The sequence below is a fragment of the Tauraco erythrolophus genome, chromosome 7 (genome assembly GCF_009769465.1).
Source record: "Tauraco erythrolophus isolate bTauEry1 chromosome 7, bTauEry1.pri, whole genome shotgun sequence".
Lineage (NCBI taxonomy): Eukaryota > Metazoa > Chordata > Aves > Musophagiformes > Musophagidae > Tauraco > Tauraco erythrolophus.
Genome location: NC_141471.1, coordinates 18,473,736 through 18,491,356, shown reverse-complemented (window position 1 = coordinate 18,491,356; position 17,621 = coordinate 18,473,736). Strand labels below are relative to the sequence as shown.

Genomic DNA, 17,621 nt, shown 5'->3' with positions numbered 1-17,621 from the left:
CTCATAATTCAGGTCAAGGATCTGAATGTCAACCTGGCCAATCCTTCATTCTGAGTGAAGTATAGAACTGTAATCTGAATTAAGACTAATATCCATATCGAATAGTTTGATTCCATGGCACCGGCACCACGCGCAAGCCCCTCCCCTCCCGCTGTAAACAAACGCCGTGTGGCGCGGCACCCGTTCCTCTGCGCATGCGCCCTGCGCAGGGGCGGGGGTGTTTTCGTCGCGCTGCCCCCGCTGCTGAAAAGGGGCGGCGGAGCGCGCAGGCGCGGGCGGTGCCGCCGCAGCGCACAGGGAGTGTCGGTCGGTGGGGGTCGGGGCCGGGCCGGGCTGGGCCGGGCGCGCTGACGGGATGGACGAGGACGTGCTGACGACCCTGAAGATCCTCATCATCGGCGAGAGCGGCGTGGGCAAGTCTAGGTGAGGGGGCGCCTGCCTCCCCTAGCCTCTCCTGCCGCGGCGCGGGGCTCCGGCCGGGCCCGGCCTAGTCTCCCGCGGCGCCGCGTCGGACAGGCCTGGGCGCGGCCTGCCCCGAGGCGGGCTAGGCCCCGCGGGGGGAGCTTCCTCCCCCCTCCTCGGCGAGCCCTCCTGCCGCCCAGGGGCTGCCTGCCTCTTCCACAGCCCTGCCCCAGCCGCCGGCCCCGCGGCGGGGAGGGGACAACTGGTGTCTGCCTGACCCAGTTGGAAGCTGAGACGAAGCAGAGCTCTGCCGGCCTGGCCAAGGGAGTCTGGGCCTCCTTGTGTCCTGGGCAGCCTTGTGTCGGGTCAAGAGGGCTGCGTTTGTACGTCTCCATAGCGCTGTGGGGTTAGTCTGGTCCGTAATGTGTACACGTAGAGTCCCAAGTGACCCAACACTGGGTGTAGTGGGGGGAACAGGGGTGGAACAGAGGCGTGTAAGGTGGGCAGTGAAGTAGTTCTACCGCTCGTTCTTTTGCTGACTAATTATACTCTTTCTCAAGGACTTTTGAGGTTGATTTCCTCCCCTGTCCCCTCCCCTTTTCGTGGCTTTCGTTTAAGCTATATTTTTTGTCTTTTAGGTGTGGGGTTTTTTTTTCCTTTAACTGTTTTTCGTTAGGGCCATAGATCTTAATAAGGGAAGTGGGATATAAATGCAGGAGGGCATCTGGGAATGTACTACACTGGTCATGTTAGATTTGATGTTTTTATGGCAGTAATCTGAGTTTTCTACTATGACGCTAAATAACATATAAGTTGGTAATAAGAAAAAAACCTCTTATTTGCTAAAAAACTGTCAGTCACTCCTTAGAGTTAGCTACGGAATTGATAATCTAGTACAGTAGGCCTCTGGTGACGGACATTATCTGAGCAAATTTTTTTTATTTGAGATCATCTCTTTTATATGGGGTCATATGGAAGAATTTTTCCTGAGATAGATAGCATGCACAGTGCTTTTGTGTACCTACTTTTATGCTTATTGCTTCACGTCAGAAAAGTTGTTAAAAAAGATGCTTCATGTAGAGGAAATAAAATTGCTACGAAATTATAACACTACAGTTGTTCAGGTACAGAAACTTACTATTGAACTATTCCTGAATTTGTGTCGCTTACTATTACTTGACTAGGAAAGATCAGATGTTAAACTTGTATTGGCATGGTGTAGGAAGTGGTTGGAGTCTTTACTTGTGAACCAAATGATGTCTGAAACCTGGTCCCTGTGAGTGTGCTGTACGTTGTAGAACAGGATGTCTACAAATGAAAGAAAAGTGGGTAAAGTAGAAGTTGACTTAGCACTCAAGGCTTATAAACTGATGTTTTTATTCTAGTGGTAGTATTAGGGTTCCATATGTTGGCTGTTTTGAGTGAAACTAGTTTTGGTTGTAACTACAAATGGCTGGTCTTAAATAGCATTCTGATACAACTGTCTGAAGGTACCAGTAAAAACCTATGTACTATCAGGGTTTTTTTTAATTATTCTTTGGTAAATAAAGCTACCATTTGGTTTTGGGGTTCTGGAGTAAGGAAAAAAATGTTGGTCTGTGGTTAACTTCAGAGTTGTTACCCAGCCTTATTGATGTAAAGGAATTTCAGTAGTCACTCTTCTGTCGTTGCAGGGCTGTGTGCAAATGCTGAAAAGGACTTGGCTGCTAAATTCACATGCAAAAATTGAAGAGAGGAGAAAAAAAACAGGGTGGGGGAAGACCAAAAAATAGATAGGGCTTTGTTTTGTTTCTTTAGCCTGGAAATGAATAGAAGCTGTCAGTCAGAGCAAACTGCTGTCTGCCACATGGTAATATACACTTGCCACAGATGCTTAAGACTAGTGATTTTAAAAACTGTATGTTGAGAATCTTCATCTCTTGCCAAAGTATTTACATTGGACACAAGTACAGTGGCATTATGAGCACTTCTTCAAGGGACCTAACTACTGTATAGTGTGATGTGCTGGTGAACCTTAGTTGTACCTGTTCTATTGATAGTAAACATATCCATCAGGATAGGGGGAAATGTTGCATGTGTGAGAGTCCTTATATACCAAAAGATACAAAATTGTAAACCAATGGTCAGCTAATTCTACTCTTAAACTTCTGCATCTTTATATCTGATGGGTGTAGTCCTTACTGTTCTGCTGTGTGCCTGGTTCAAGGAGTTATTTCTGGGGTGTAAAGCTGACTTAGAATTTTCTTCTTGAGCTTATGGAAATACTGTGTGAGGCAAAAAAAATCTTATTTTTGTACTGAATTCTGGGAGAACAAAAATAGAATAAGATAGAAGTAAAATTCTTTGAGAAGCAGACCATGTGACTGCTCAGTCAACTGATTTGACAACTTATGGGGTACTTTGTTTTCAAAGACATGCTCGGTAGTACGTGCGGAGAAGAGGCCTGGACTCTTCTAGCAGAGCATGTCTACTGTACTATTTTTGTGTTCCCTTCTTTGTTTTTTCTGTAAGAGAGACACTGTGGAAAAATGAGATGTGTGTTTATTTAGCTATGTGATCTTGCTGTTACTTTTAGGCTTGTAATTTATAGGCTTCTGGCAAGCTATGGATATGCTGCAATAATAGTAACTCTTGACTTTTTGTTCCGTCCTTGTCAGCCTTCTGCTGCGGTTCACAGATGATACGTTTGACCCGGAACTTGCAGCAACAATTGGTAAGTATGTGCTGATGCTACCTTAGAAAAATTTACACCAACTTCAGTACAAAATTGTAGCTTGTTCAGACTTGCCTAACTGGTAGTGAAGTTCAGACATGTCTGCTTCTCTGAAAGGAAAGAATGATGTGGACACAGTTTTAGCAAGCAGCACTCTTTGGTGTAAAGCATTGACTGTACTGACCTGTAGTTGTCCCCTCTGTGCAAAAATACATACTTGGCTAGGAAAACAGATAAAATTGTCACCCTTCACCATGAAGATGGAAGCCATATGCATGGGCAGTGAAAAGCTCTAGTGGAACAGCCTGCAGTTCACTGTTTGCCAGCATTGCCAGCATTCAACAGGTTGCCCAGAGAAGTTGTGGGTGTCCTGTCCCTGCAAGTGTTCAAGGCCAGGTTGGATGAGGCTTTGAACAACCTGGTGGGGCAGCAGGGGGCTTGGAACTAGATGATCTTTGAGGTCCCTTCCAACCCAAACCATTCTATGATTTCAGGCTAAAATAGAAATAGAAGGGCTACTGTTGGGTCTCCTACTGATTTATCTGTGCAAGATACCTATTGAGTTGTTTGAATAGTAATATTACTGTCCAGAACTTGTGTCCTATGTAATATGATACTTGATAGCTATCTGAAGACGACTTACGACTCCATTTAGTAGGGGGTGTTAGCTCTTGCAACTCCTGACAATACTAGAGTGTACTGGGCTCTGTGTGGCTTCCGCTTTTCCTGTATAGGGAGAAAATTACAGTGTAGCTTTTTCTCTCCTGTTCAGTGATCAGTTCCTTGGCAGCTAGACTCTTGAGAAAAATGAGAGAGCCAGGAATCTAGAGCTGCTGGGGGAAAAAGCAGGGATGTGTCATTGCTGTGTTGATATGATACATACCCACAGTCAAGTCGGTTGTGCTGGAGGAGAGTGACCCAGAATTCAGGATAGACTACGTAGATAGTTGTCAAAGGAAGCAAAATGGAACTTCTAAGAAGAATGTGATGCAGCTCTGTGCCAAATTAATGACTGAAATAATGGAAAATAGAGATGGCTTTTCCACACAATGCATTTCAGTTACATTTTTTACTTTCTCTGTAGGAAGAGTTCTGGCTAAGGACTTGTATGAATTTTTTTCCTTGAGTTCGGCTGTTGGTAAACAAAGCCAGCTCTGTCTAATATGTTAAGAAGTCAATACATTGATCTATGTTTCATTAATGTTACTAAGATACAGGAGTACTGTTTCATATAAAGCACTGAGCAGCTGAAGGGAGGAACATGGCCTATTTTTTTTCATTTCATTGCTCATAATAACGAACTTGTGCAAGTAGCCCTACCTCAGTTCATGAGGGAGGATAGGGTGGAAGGAATAGAACAGGTCTAGGTGGTGAAGATGGCAATCTCCTATTCTAATCCAAATAGTTTTGGCAGTGTATATACTTCATATCACATTACTTTCTTGGTGTGTCAGCCACGTGGGCCAGGAAGTCAATGCAGAATGGCTACTTTAGCTTTCATGATGTTTTGGGTACCAATGGACTAGTTTGGTCTCAGTATGGGCATTTTTATTGGGATTTTTTGTTGTTTTTTTTTTCTTTTTTTTTTATTCTACTGTTCATACATAATACTCTTTACCAATGTCAAAAACTGACATCAGTGCACTATTTGAGAAACTAGGGAATTATTTCCTGAAGTAATTTTTTGTCTTGGGATTTGTCAAAAGGCACAACAGCGTGTGTAGTAGCTAATTGTTGGCAGCTAAATAGCAACAACTCAAGATTTACTACTGGCAGATCCTACCCTGCCAGTAGTAGGATCTATTGTCAAGTCCTACCCTGCTCTGTTTCTCATGTGGAAAAGGAGGAAGGATACTCAATGTAAGTGTTACTTCAAATACAGTTTGAGTTTCGAAACTAATGTACTGATCTGGAATGAACATGATCATTTGACAGGAAGAGAAAGTTTCGATAGACTGTGCAAATACTGCCTTAGATTGCCTGATCTGTTAGGCCCCTCTAGCTGATATTTGTAGTAGTATTGTGCAGTAGACCTGCTCCTACTGCAAGTCCTGTAGCATGGTGTGGAGCACCCACGTGGGCTAGCAGATTTCTTTTCTTTCAGTGTTTTGTGTTTTTTTTTTTTTTCTGCTTAACTGGAAGGGGAGCAGAATCTCGGCTGCTTACTTGTTTTCTTCTTTCCTTTTTTTAAAGTACCAGGCTGTAGCATTGCCATTTTTCTGGTCAATATATTACTAAGAAGCAACATGTCAGCTTTAAATTCAAGGCAGGATTTGTTATTTATATAGATAAGGTACTTGGAGAGAGTTCTTAGAGAGAACTTTCCTGCTGCGTGAAGACAGATCCTAGATGCCAAATTCGGGTGCTTGCAAGATGGTGAAATGCCAAAACACTTTGTGAGTCTGGACCTGTATTTCTTTTTGTGCTGATTAAACACTATCTCGTTTTGAGTTTGAATTTTTAAAATAGTTTTAAGACTTTCTTGTTGAGACTGAAGAGTATGGTGCTGTTCCAGAATTAATGGATTGACTACGAATAATGTCATCGTTCAACATCATCTACATACTGACTGCTGAATTGGTTAAAGTGACTATATTTTTTATTTGGATTAGAAAAACAAAATAACAAAACAAACAACCAACTGTACACAAAACCACAGTACTGGTTAAAGCCTTGGCTGCAGCACAGCTGGTCCCTTGCAATGAACTGTTGAGATGCCCAACCTACTGGGTGCAATTTAAATGAAACCCTAAACTACTGTATGAGGTTTTTTCTTCAGGGTTTTGTAAAAATCCTGCGGTGTTCTCAGAAGAATAAGCTGCCTTTAGCAAATATTTGGACTTCCGTAGCTTCAGTTGGATTAACCGTGTTTTATCCAACCTAGCAGATTGCCTGTCTTCCTTGTGTTCTCTTGAGGCTAACTTGTTCCCTGGGCTTCATCACATGGACCTTATCAGATACATATCAGATTATATGTACCCCAGTATTTTCTGTTATCTGTATTGCTTGTGCTTGTCTTACTTTCTTGATCTTTGTGTGAGAGATTCTGGATAAGTGTTCAATGCAGTCTCCGTTTCATAACTGAAGTAAAGTATTGCACACATCTGATGTCTTAACTTTTTAGCCTTCCTTGCACTTGGAGTCCTCCAGCTCTTAAGATGTCCCAGTTGACAGTTACCTACAACACAAATAACGCACTGTAGCTGATTTTGCACTTATTATAAATGCAGCATGGCATACTGGCCTAAATGCGAGAGCAGCATGAGGATGCTGGTGCTATTCCTTGCAGACTGTAAGGCTGTAGTGTGTTAGTGTGTAGTGCTGAGGCAGTAGGTGTCAGCACACAGAAGTACAGTCTAACAGTGCTGTCTTGTTTCTGGTTGCCTTCCAAGGCATGATGAAAAGCTCTGTCAGCTTTCTGTTGTCAAGGGTAGAAACATCACTCCTGCAAGATCAGAAGTGACACCTATCACACAATCATGTCTGTATTTCACTGAAGTATTTAGGGAACATAAATACCCTGTTTGTTCAATTTAACAAGATTTTCTTGAGCCCTGCAGTTTTTCTACTTGTGCTCTTTTATGGCAGATTGATTATCAAAAACCTAGTTATTTTAAATAAATCTTTTTAAGTGACCTTTGTATGTGTATATTAACTCGTTGGTTTGTTAGAATTATATTTGCCAAATCTTGATCACTTTAAGGGATATATGTTGGTATGCTGTTAGTTCATTTTCATACTTGTGCTTTTCAGTAATCAGTCTATAATACATGGTGTTTATTCACTATTTTAATTTCTTAATTTACTTGCATTGCTCAGGCAGAATTTAAAACATCTTTTAACTTTAAGCCAGCAGCAAGGCTAACATAAAGGTGTATCTGCACTTTCCATTAAATAAAAGTTGCAGAACTGTGCAGGCATAAGATACTGGATCTGTTTACTGAATGGAATAAGGATACTGTGTCTTCAAAACACACCTAATATGCTTGTTCTAAGGAAAAAAGTTTTTCTTCTTGAAACAAATATGACATACTTTTGATTTGTTATGTTAAGTATCTGATAGACTTGTAATATCTACGGTTACAGGTTTTGATGTCAGACTAATGGATAAAAGAATGGCTGTGAGCTGTTGGATGTCCTGACTGAGCAATGGTGATTTTTACAGTTCAGGGAAAGAAATACGCAATTACAGTGGAAGAGATTCTATTAGTCTAAAAGTTACTGCTGAGTGCTGAAAAATTGGCAGGACAGGGTGTTCTGTAGGATCAGCTTGAGCCAACTTGCTAGCATAGTAGTCTTCTGTGAACCAGGTAAAGTTTTAAGAACTGATATTTAAAACAAAGTTAATTGTGACTGTTCTTTTCTGTGAACATAACTCTAGAATAATACACCGTCCTTGCACATGACACGATGCATTGTATTACTGCTAAGTCGGGGACTAAATGTCTCAGTCTCTGAAAAAATGGAGTTCCATTCAGTTACTGCAAAAGTTAATGTACTTTGGCAAAATTTTGCTTGAAATAGAGTATGGGCTTCTTTCAGTGCAGAAGGTAGTCTGAAAATCACTTGACACTTTAGGGAACACTGGTAAGCTGAAGCTATGAAGCAGTGGAATAAAAGTTGTGTGTGTATTTTTTTTTAATGAAGTTCTTTTAAACTTGAGTTGCAGTAAAGTTGTAAATATGCTTGCAATGTGCAGTTTCTTAAGCATCCAAAATACCCTTTGTGACTTTAAGTTGAATGTATTTTGGCAGCTGGTTGCACTTGTTTGCAATCTGCATGGCTTTGGGAATACAAGTGCAGCACACTTACCATGAGACTCTACTTAAACATTTTGTTAGAATAGTTAAACAGAAATTCTTACTCTTGTAGCAAGTATGATGACTACTATTTTAAGGCAAAGTGCAGAAAGCTTGCTGTTACACTTGAAAGTTGTTCATATAAAGGTATCAACTTTCCCCACTATTACTTCACTTCAGGGCTGCTGCCTGGTGGGGAGTGAGGGTTGCTCCTCCAGTTATTTACTATTGGTAACTTAAGGACTAAATTACAGCAAAACGGATCATAACTGTACCCAGCAAACTGATGTGTGTTGCTATATCCGTTAAATTTGCACAGTTGTTAACATTTTGTCCTCCTTGGCTCGAGTTTTGTGCAGCTTGTCCTTCAGCAAGTGATAGGTTGCTAGTTCTTGTGTATTTAAATAAAAAAAAGCGGAGGAGGAATGACCCTTTAAGGTAGAGGTAGATGACTCTTAACAGCAGAACTGTTACTGTGTTGTCTGTTTTTCTTGATCACAGTGTGTGGTATTGGTGAGTCCCTGACATTGCCAAAATCCCTCTAAGAGATCTACTGTATGTTCAAATTATCCAAAGCTTATTTGACATGTTTGTTAGAGGAATTAGCCATCTAACATTATTTCTTGCAGAACGGCAGTCACGTAGTAGATGAGTGTCTGTATCGGTTTACCTCCACATGATCACCTTGATGGCACTTGATCAGATTGAGACAGGGGAACAGAGCAAATAACTACCTGAATGTAGCTTCCTTCTTTATTTTGAAAGCATGTTGTTCCTTGTACTCAAGGAGAACACATGTATGAGTAAAGAATAGAAAGTTAATCCATTTGAATTATAAACTGGAATATTTGTCCTGGAATATGTGCTTTAATAGAGAAAATGTAGTTATTTGTCTTACTTTTGTAAAATATTTTGGCTTAATAAGAAAATTTTAAAAAATGGCTTAAAAGGCCCTTAGGCTTTTGCAAAAGCCTTTCAGCAACAAGATCTTGAGTTTTGAGCAAGGTTCATAAATAGCTAATGAAACTTACGCTTCTCCTGTCAAAACACAACTTGTTTTCTGAGTTTGATTTTTTCATTCTTTTTTCTCTTTACTTTCTCTCTCAAAAATAGCTGTAGTATGTTTGAAGAACTGAAATATTTTTCTTCCTCTAGGTGTGGACTTCAAGGTGAAAACTATTTCAGTTGATGGAAACAAAGCTAAACTGGCAATATGGGTAAGTCTCTCTGAAATTCTTAATGTATTGGTTTGCTTTACGAATAACGATGGCTTGTATAATATACGGTTTGTACCAAATCCTTTTCTATTTAATATGAAGGCAATTTGGAGGAGTGGGAGTTTAATACTGAACAAATCAGAAGGTGGATTGAGCTGTAGGGCAACTGGTTAATGGAGCAGCTCTCTTGCCTGTGAGCTGCTTCTGCAGCACTGATTCCAGGTCTGGTTGGGATAGGAGTAGAGAAAAGGAGGAATAAAATGGTACTAAATCAATCAGACTTTAAAACTGTAAACGTGGCCGTTCCTAGATTTTTTTTTAATGTGTAATTGGGTATTAAACTTCGGAAGAGTTAGCCCTCGCTAATCTGAGACTTCTCTGTATACATTGTTCTTGTCTGTACTTGACAGGTTTTAAAAGGGTGCACTTCTTAACCTAAACATTTTCGGCAAAATTTAGTAGTGTATTAATAGGTTAGGAGTTGTTGCTACATACTCAATTTATGCTCAAATGTTACCTGTCAAAACAATTCTTAGCCTGAAAAAACCTTGTAGCCCTCATACAAAGAGACTTTTAGAGGCTTGAGGTCAATGTTACTTGTAGCAAATCCAGCTGAAAGAGGAAGAGACAGTGTTTGTAAACTTAGCCTTAGAGCGTTCAACATCTACTCTAGTTAAAAGTACAACTTCTAAATTCATGGCAAGTGAAGAAAGAAAAAGTCCTTCAAGCTCTTTTAAACATTCTGTGTTCTGCAAACCAGCCTTCACACTTGTGTGACTTGGAGCACTTTTTGAATATTCAGACCCAATTATGACTTCTTGTAGCAAGCAAGAATAAAACCTTGTTTCTCATGTAAGCGAGATACCATACCTTTACTTCTTCGGGAAGCAGTAGTGGAATATGAAATATATATGTTGCTTTGAGGGTGTTTCATATCTAAACTAACAAACAGGACATACAAGAGGAAAACCAGACTGAATCATAAGTGATCGTGGGATGGAGGAGAATATTACATAGGACTAACTTAGGGATTATTTTCTTTCATTTTGGTGAACATAAATAACTTTGAGGTAAACTGGAAAAGCATGCGAAGGTGTATCATGACACAAAACCAGTTTGAGATGTGTGGGATTGAGTGATTTGAAGAATGTTGGAAAGTCCAGTTCAGTTATTTGAGTTCTTTGGCAGAGAACTGTTTTGAATCCACAGTGTTTCATGTGTGTGTTCTAACCTGGGGTAACTTGGATGGAGGAAGATAAATCTCCTGTGCATAAAGTCTGCTGTGAGTGTGTACAATAACTTAATCTCTGATAAGAAAACAGCATTCTAATATTGGTGGTTTTGCAGAGCTGTTAACACTTTAAATTTAAGGTTGTAGATTCAACTTTACTTAGAAACAGAAACATCTGACTTATTTCTGCTTCTGTTCTCGTAGCATGTTAAATGTATTTACCCTGGCACTGAATCAGATTTAATTGGACCAAGGTGATTGAAGTGAAGGAACTAGTTTTGCTGCCATGGGTTTTGATGCTTGTCGCAAAAACCTTAGTACTGCAGTTATGTTTGTTTCTTGCTGGTTGCTGCCGTACTAGATACAGAACCTCAGGGGCTGGTATTGGGGCTGGTGCTCTTTAACATCTTTGTTGGAGACATGGACAATGGGATCGAGTGCACCCTCAGCAACTTTGCGATGACACCAAGTGGTGTGGTGTGGTCGCTGCACTGGAGGGAAGGAATACCATCCAGAGGGACTTTGACAGGCTTGAGAGGTGGGCACATGCGAACCTCATGAAGCTCAGCAAGGTGAAGTGCAAGGTTCTGCACATGGATTGGGGCAATCCCAAGCACAAATAAAGGCTGGGTGGAGGATGGATTGAGAACAGCCCTGAGGAGAAGGACTTGGGAGTGTTGATGGATGAGAAGCTCAACATGAGCCAACAATGTACTCTTGCAGCCCAGAAAGCCAACCGTATCCTGGGCTGCATCCAAAGAAGTGTGACCAGCAGGTTGAGGGAGGTGATTCTGCCCCTTTGCTCTGCTCTCGTGAGACTTCACTTGCAGTACATTCAGCTCTGGGGAACCCAACATAAGGAGGGCATAGAGCTGTTGGAATAGGTCCAGTGAGGGCCACGAAGATGATCTGAGGGCTGAAGCACCTCTCCTATGAAGACAGGCTGAGAGAGTTGAGGTTGTTCAGCCTGGAGAAGAGAAGGCTCTGGGGTGATCTTATCACAGCCTTCCAGTACTTAAAGGGGGCCTACAGGAAAGCTGGAGAGGGACTTTTTACAGGGGCATGTAATGATAGGACAAAAGGCAATGACTTTAAACTGGAAGAAGGGAGATTTAAATTAGATATAAGGAAGAAATTCTTTACTCTGAGGGTGGTAAAACACTGGAACAGGTTGCCAAGAGAAGTTGTGGCTGCCCCATCCCTGGAAATGTTGAAGGCCAAGTTGCGTGAGGCTTTGAGCAACTTGGTGTAGGGAAGGGTGTCTCTCCCCACAATAGAGGGGTTGGTACTAGATGATCTTTAAGGTCCCTTCCAACCCAAACCATTCTATGATAACAAATGCTTCTGCAGAAGTAGTGATCTTATTGCCATATAGTCCAGTTATTTACTACACCGAACAGTTTAAAGGTGTTTTCCAGGACAGACTACACAATCTCAAAAGTTCATGTACAGTAAAACAGCAGGGGAGAGTATAAATTCAGTTAATCTGGTAGTTGAATATACTTTGAATCTTATTTTATGTGTTTGTTAGAAGCAGAATATCTGAGAGCTAAACTAGATTCTGCTCAAGCTCTGATTAATGGAACTTTCTAAATGGCTTTTCAGGATACTGCAGGACAGGAGCGGTTCAGGACACTAACACCCAGTTACTATAGAGGTGCACAAGGTGTTATCCTAGGTAAGTATAACTTTGCATGCTCTTTTGGATGCGTTTGTGGTTTTCTTGTGCATTGAGTTACACAAACTCATATAACCTTTCTGTATTGTCTAATTTATATTAAAAATCATTGTATCTGTTGAACAACTCGCGTATTAAAGAATCTTGAATTTGATGTCTGACTTCTTTCTTATGTCAGTTCCACTGGCCTGAGAAACACTGGTTCTTGCATGAGATTCAAAGCTACTGCTGTTTAAAGGGATAGCTTGGAGTTGTCCCTGCACTGCCAGGAATTTGCCTGTTATTTATTACTCTTATTTGCCTCTGCTCACTAAGCCCAGAGTCAAAAAAAGACTTCTCAGTGTATTCTTTCTGTATCAGTATGTATACAGCTTTCTCTTTTTCTTCTCCCTATTCATTTTTCCTCATGAAATTAATGTAAACACTGTGGAGTCTGGCTGGGATTTTTATTTTGCTGTTTGTGTCTGCATACTGATAAGGTGTGACACAGTCAGAATCACTTAGAGAAGACTAGCTGGGAGCATGAAAAGCATCAGTCTGTGTGGGAGAAACCCAGGCCAAACTCCATAATTGCAACTTCACAGTGGAGTCTTTTGCTTTTCTTTCATCTCTTTTCTTTTTGTCTTCTTTTGTTTCTTTCTAACCTGTTAACTAGTCACTGAGCTCTGAAGTTCTGCTTCTCAACTGCTAGAAGTGAGGAGCGAACTAAAGTAAGGGCAGAGAAGTAAGGTTAATTTTTTTTGAAGTTGTCCGACTTGAGAGATTCTTGGTAAGATATTGTCCAGTTAAATTGTTTAACTTGGAATAACCTCTGTCGTGAGACTTGCTGGTAGCTTTTGTTTTGTATGTACTATTTCCCTAGTGTGAGTTGCATTATCTTCCTGGGATAGCAAGACGCTGTCAGGGCATGTCTTGTCAAGTCACCTAGTTGCTGACACTGAACCTGCCACTTACTGTTGGAAACTGTAAAAGTAAGCAAGTGCTGTTTGGCAGCTGTGAAGTTCTGCTGTTGAGATTTACGCTCTCATTCTATTTAATCATCGTCTCCTGACTGTTTCTTTGTTAAATGACTTCCTAAAAGTAAGGCTGTTCATGTAAGCCAAGCTATAGATATGACTGAATCCAACTGTTTATGCCTGTCTGCTTGTGGGATGTGAGAATGAAGGAAAGAATACTTTCGTAGCTTGAAATGATAGCTGTTAGTTGCTGGATAGTGGATTTTAGGCTTAATACCTGCTTTTTGTCTGCCCTTTCTGCTCCTAGCATGGATTGTTACTTACATCCCACACAGAAGCTAAATAGTTTGAAACACTAAAATGCTGAAAATTCAGGAGTTCACCTGTGTTTGTGAGGATTTGGTGATAAGTTTACTTTTTTAGCAAATCAATAGCATAGCAGTGGTGTTAAACAAGTCTTAATTATCACTAATTAACTCAGTGCAGAGGGTCATGCCATCCTCTTTGCATATCTTTTGTGTAGTGATGTTAAGTATCCTGTATCAGGGATCTGCACGTGTAGAATTCTTTGGAAAATGATAGTCTCTAGCCTGTAAGCTGGGATGTCTCAAGGTTAATTAGTCTGAGAACAGTAGATGACTGAATTTAAAGTTGCTCTGCCTTAGTATGGTCAGTGATTTGAGCTGGTGGATGTTGAACTTTTTTCTAATTATCGTCTTGCTGTAGTAAGTAAATTGAAATCCTTGGGACTCCTTCAGTTTTCTAATTCAAAAAGTCATAATTTTTGCTCCTTTTGTAGCATAAGCTGTATTTCTTGGAAGAATATTTTAGAAATAATATTGCTAATATCTTTCAGTTTATGATGTCACGAGAAGAGATACTTTTGTCAAGCTGGATAACTGGTTAAATGAACTGGAAACGTACTGCACAAGGAATGACATAGTGAAAATGCTAGTTGGAAACAAGATCGATAAGGTAAACCGAATTCAACTGCAGTAAGTAATCTGTTGGTGTATTTTTTTAATAATGCGTATTAATGCTATGTTGTATTCTAGGAAAACCGTGAAGTTGACAGAAATGAAGGTCTCAAATTTGCAAGAAAACATTCCATGTTGTTCATAGGTATGTTACAGATATTTGCAGGGACCTTACTTGATTTTTATTACATAATGAAAAGTACCACTTCTGTGGGACTGATAGTCTTTATCTGTATAATCCAAATAATTACATTTCTCAGCTGCAGTAGGCACAAAGATAATAGGTATTCCCATTTTTTAAAAATTGTCCCTAAACATGCCCAGATATCTATTATAACTGTGGATGAGTATACTGAAATTCATAAGGGTTAAGGGTGGAATACAGGCTCTACTGTAATCTGGCAAAACCTGTTTCAGGTTTGGGGTTTTGTCTGATCTCTTTTCCCATTAGTAACAGGAGCAAAATGATAGAGGGAAGACTGGTACTAGTGGCCAGCTTTCAGTATAGCAAAAGAGCTGATACTTGACAGAAATTTGTACTAGAACTAGAATGTAAAAATAGGTAAGAATATAATTAACTTATAAGTGGTGGGTGGGATCGAATAATGACATAATCATGACTGGAGCAAATGTGTTGGTCTCATCTTCCTGCAAAACGAAATGGGTCTTGCAGGCAAAGCCTTGTAATGATAAACTAAAGTTGGTGGTGAAGTGATTCTTTATGCGTAAGTTTATTACATGTTTCATTTGAGGATCAGCAGGGATTACTTTATAGGATGACTCCAGTAGCAAAGCAGTTCATTGACATGTCCTTTACTTGGACTTACGTTCTTCATCTGTGACTAATGACCGTATCTTTGACTAGTACCTTGCTGTGTTTTTTTGGCTACAGTGTCAGATGTGGAAATAGAAGTTCAAAGTTGAGGCACTAGCTTGTAAGTGCATGGAAGATGAAAAGAAATATGAAAATTAAACTATAACTAAATATGTCTGTATGCTACATATGCTAAGTATCTGCGTGGCTGTGTAGAAGAACAGGGCAAGCCCTAGTGGGACTGAACAGTTTGGGATGGTGTCTGTTGCTCTCATAATACACCTTGTGAGCAAATGTCTTGGGCTTAGCCAAAGCAAGGCTCCTGAGTGAAGTTACCTAGAATTCTAACTGCAGAAGAAATTAGATCCCTTATTGCTTTTTATCAGATGAGTTGTAACATGGAGGCTGACCCAGAATCCTACCATATGGATCCTTGCTTCTTATATGATGTCGTGGTACTGCGGTTCTGACTAATGTACGGAACTCAAATACAGAACAGCAACCAGGCTTATCAGACACTTTAAGTTAGTAGAACCCTCCTTTCTTCTTACTGGAGTGCTTTGCACGGAAAAATAAAGCTAAGCTATAGCTGTCTGCCTATATTCTAGTGATGTTCAACTTGGAAGCTCTTAAGAGTCTTTTGAGGCTCTGCCTTATGCAGTGACAGAAATCTACATACTTGCTAATTTTGACACTGCTGCGTTATTCTAGAATATATTGTATAAGTTGTAAGTTTAGGTTGTAGATCGAGACTTAACAGAAAGAAATACTAAACAAGTGACTGGAAGCTGTGCTAACGCTTGACTTCTTGTGTCCCTTCTCCAGAGGCAAGTGCAAAAACATGCGATGGTGTACAGTGTGCCTTTGAAGAACTCGTTGAAAAAATCATTCAGACTCCTGGACTGTGGGAGAGTGAGAGCCAAAACAGAGGTGTGAAGTTATCAAACAAGGACGAAGGATATGGAGGAGGAGGAGCGTGTAGTGGATACTGTTCTATGTTATAAACTTTGGGAAGCTAATTCTTTACATATTTAAACAGATAGTGACATCTTTCTGTACATAAATTCATTAAATGCTATTTTTAGGGACCTTGCAGTTTGCACATACTTGTTTTGTATCATGGCAGTGAACACTTGTAGGAAAAATGTTCTGCAGCTTTCCCAGTTTGAAAATGTTATGGTAAGCATGCCCAATTTGCAATCTTCAGGTTTTTATAAGTAGCATAAATAATGTGCAAGAACAAATGCACTAAAAATTTTACGACTGTATACGTTCATCATGTGACTATTCTAAACAAATCCACCTAACAAACACATTTCTGCATTGTCTGCTCTTTGTCTTATTTTTAAATACTGTTGAAATTATAGAACTACATATTGTGCACAGATCTTGAAAACAGTGTGAGCTATAAATGTTACGTTTCATTTCTTCTAGTAAATGCTTTTTTATGATATTAAAAACAGCAAGGTTATATAGTTCTTAGACAAATCTGCTAAATTTTTGTCTTTCAGCAGAGCTGTCTAAAACACAAATTGGCACAGACCATAGTATCAGCGCCTTCTTGAAGAGATGCTTTGAAAGCTTCCTTTGCAAAGCTGGAGGACACCCTTTTTTCTTTTTAATCATCACTTCAGTTGATGGCTTGACTGGAGTTTTAATCCTGTGATATTTATACACTAAATTTGTGGTACTCTTGCACTCTAGGTTTTTATGATGTGGTCTGCTACAGACTCGCTGCAGAAAGTCTTCATTATTGGCAAGAGGTCTGAATGACATCTTTTGTTTTTTCATTGTGAATCAATTTGCCACACTTCAGTATGGATGCCTAATTTTCCGAAATGTTTGTAATATAACTTTGTCTCAAACTATAGCTCACTGTGGCTATGAAGATCTCTATCACATGTCTGCTTTGTGTGGCTACTTGTTCAGAAATAAAACTTCATGTCACAGACACTAAATGGGAAGCTATAGGGCTTCTTGATCTCTGTATGGAAAAACACTATTGCAATGAGTATTCACTTGAATTTACTGTATCAAAGCCAATGGTTTGTTTCAGAAGACTTGTATAGACTAATAAATTTTTTTCCACAGTATTCAACTTTTCTAACCTCTTCCTATTGTAGAGTTGTATATTTTCTAGTACATACAGTTTAAACAAGGTCACTTCTTACAGGCAAATTACTTCTGATTTCTGAAGGACAAGACAAGGATGATGTGTTGTTGTGGTTTTGATCGTTTGGGTTTTTTAAATAATCACTATAGTGCAATCGGTAACTGAACCTATTGGGCGGTTTTTTGTAAATATAGTGAATGACAGTACCTTTTATTACTGCAAGGTTTTGTGTGAGTGCCAGCATACATGATCTGTATTTTGCGGCAGATCTTGGCTGCTTCTGTTAAAATATACTTTATTCTTCACAAGGAAACTTTGTTTTCTACTGTTTTACACTTGCTAGAAAACAATACCAAAATTTGAAGACTTAACCATGCTAGTTGTTTTTATCAAATATTGTATCTATAGTATTGTTAATGTAGTAGGTTAATTTAAATATGTAAATGTTATTAATATTAAATATACATACATCCTGTATTAAAATGTTAGATTTGAATTACTGTTTCATGCAGAATATGTGGGCTGAGCAAGTCTTGTTTGTTAGCATTGAGGTCAAAGGATTTCTGGTTTTTGTAGGCTAGCAGTAGAGGAAACTTGTAAGAGCATTAAAACTCTGAAACACTTAATTATTTCAATATTATTTCAGTAATATTGGGCAAGTATCGTAATGCTGGCAGATGCCTGTAATTTATTTCCATACCTATTTTCCCACTAATCTGGG

The 17,621-nt window shown here is 39.7% G+C and overlaps 1 protein-coding gene across 2 annotated transcripts; it reads left to right on the top strand.

Annotated features, from left to right (window-relative positions):
* The first annotated feature begins 319 nt into the window (after positions 1-319).
* On the top strand, positions 320-16,880 carry RAB18 (RAB18, member RAS oncogene family). 2 transcript variants are annotated; one of them, XM_086614445.1, is made up of 7 exons: positions 320-423; positions 3,060-3,115; positions 9,070-9,131; positions 11,968-12,040; positions 13,853-13,971; positions 14,052-14,118; positions 15,613-16,880. In XM_086614445.1, the coding sequence occupies exons 1-7, from the start codon at positions 356-358 to the stop codon at positions 15,789-15,791; spliced, it is 624 nt and encodes a 207-aa protein (XP_086470571.1). In that variant the 5' UTR covers positions 320-355; the 3' UTR covers positions 15,792-16,880. The 2 variants fall into 2 exon arrangements, with proteins under 2 accessions (XP_086470571.1, XP_086470572.1); XM_086614446.1 differs by lacking the exons at positions 11,968-12,040; positions 13,853-13,971.
* Positions 16,881-17,621: the final 741 nt, after the last annotated feature.

Bases quoted from the DNA above. Each gene is read 5' to 3' on its own strand.
- RAB18 (XM_086614445.1), top strand. From the start codon at position 356: ATGGACGAGGACGTGCTGACGACCCTGAAGATCCTCATCATCGGCGAG. The intron at 9,132-11,967 runs GTAAGTCTCTCT...ATGGCTTTTCAG, and splicing joins AAGCTAAACTGGCAATATGG to GATACTGCAGGACAGGAGCG. The intron at 13,972-14,051 runs GTAAACCGAATT...GTTGTATTCTAG, and splicing joins TTGGAAACAAGATCGATAAG to GAAAACCGTGAAGTTGACAG.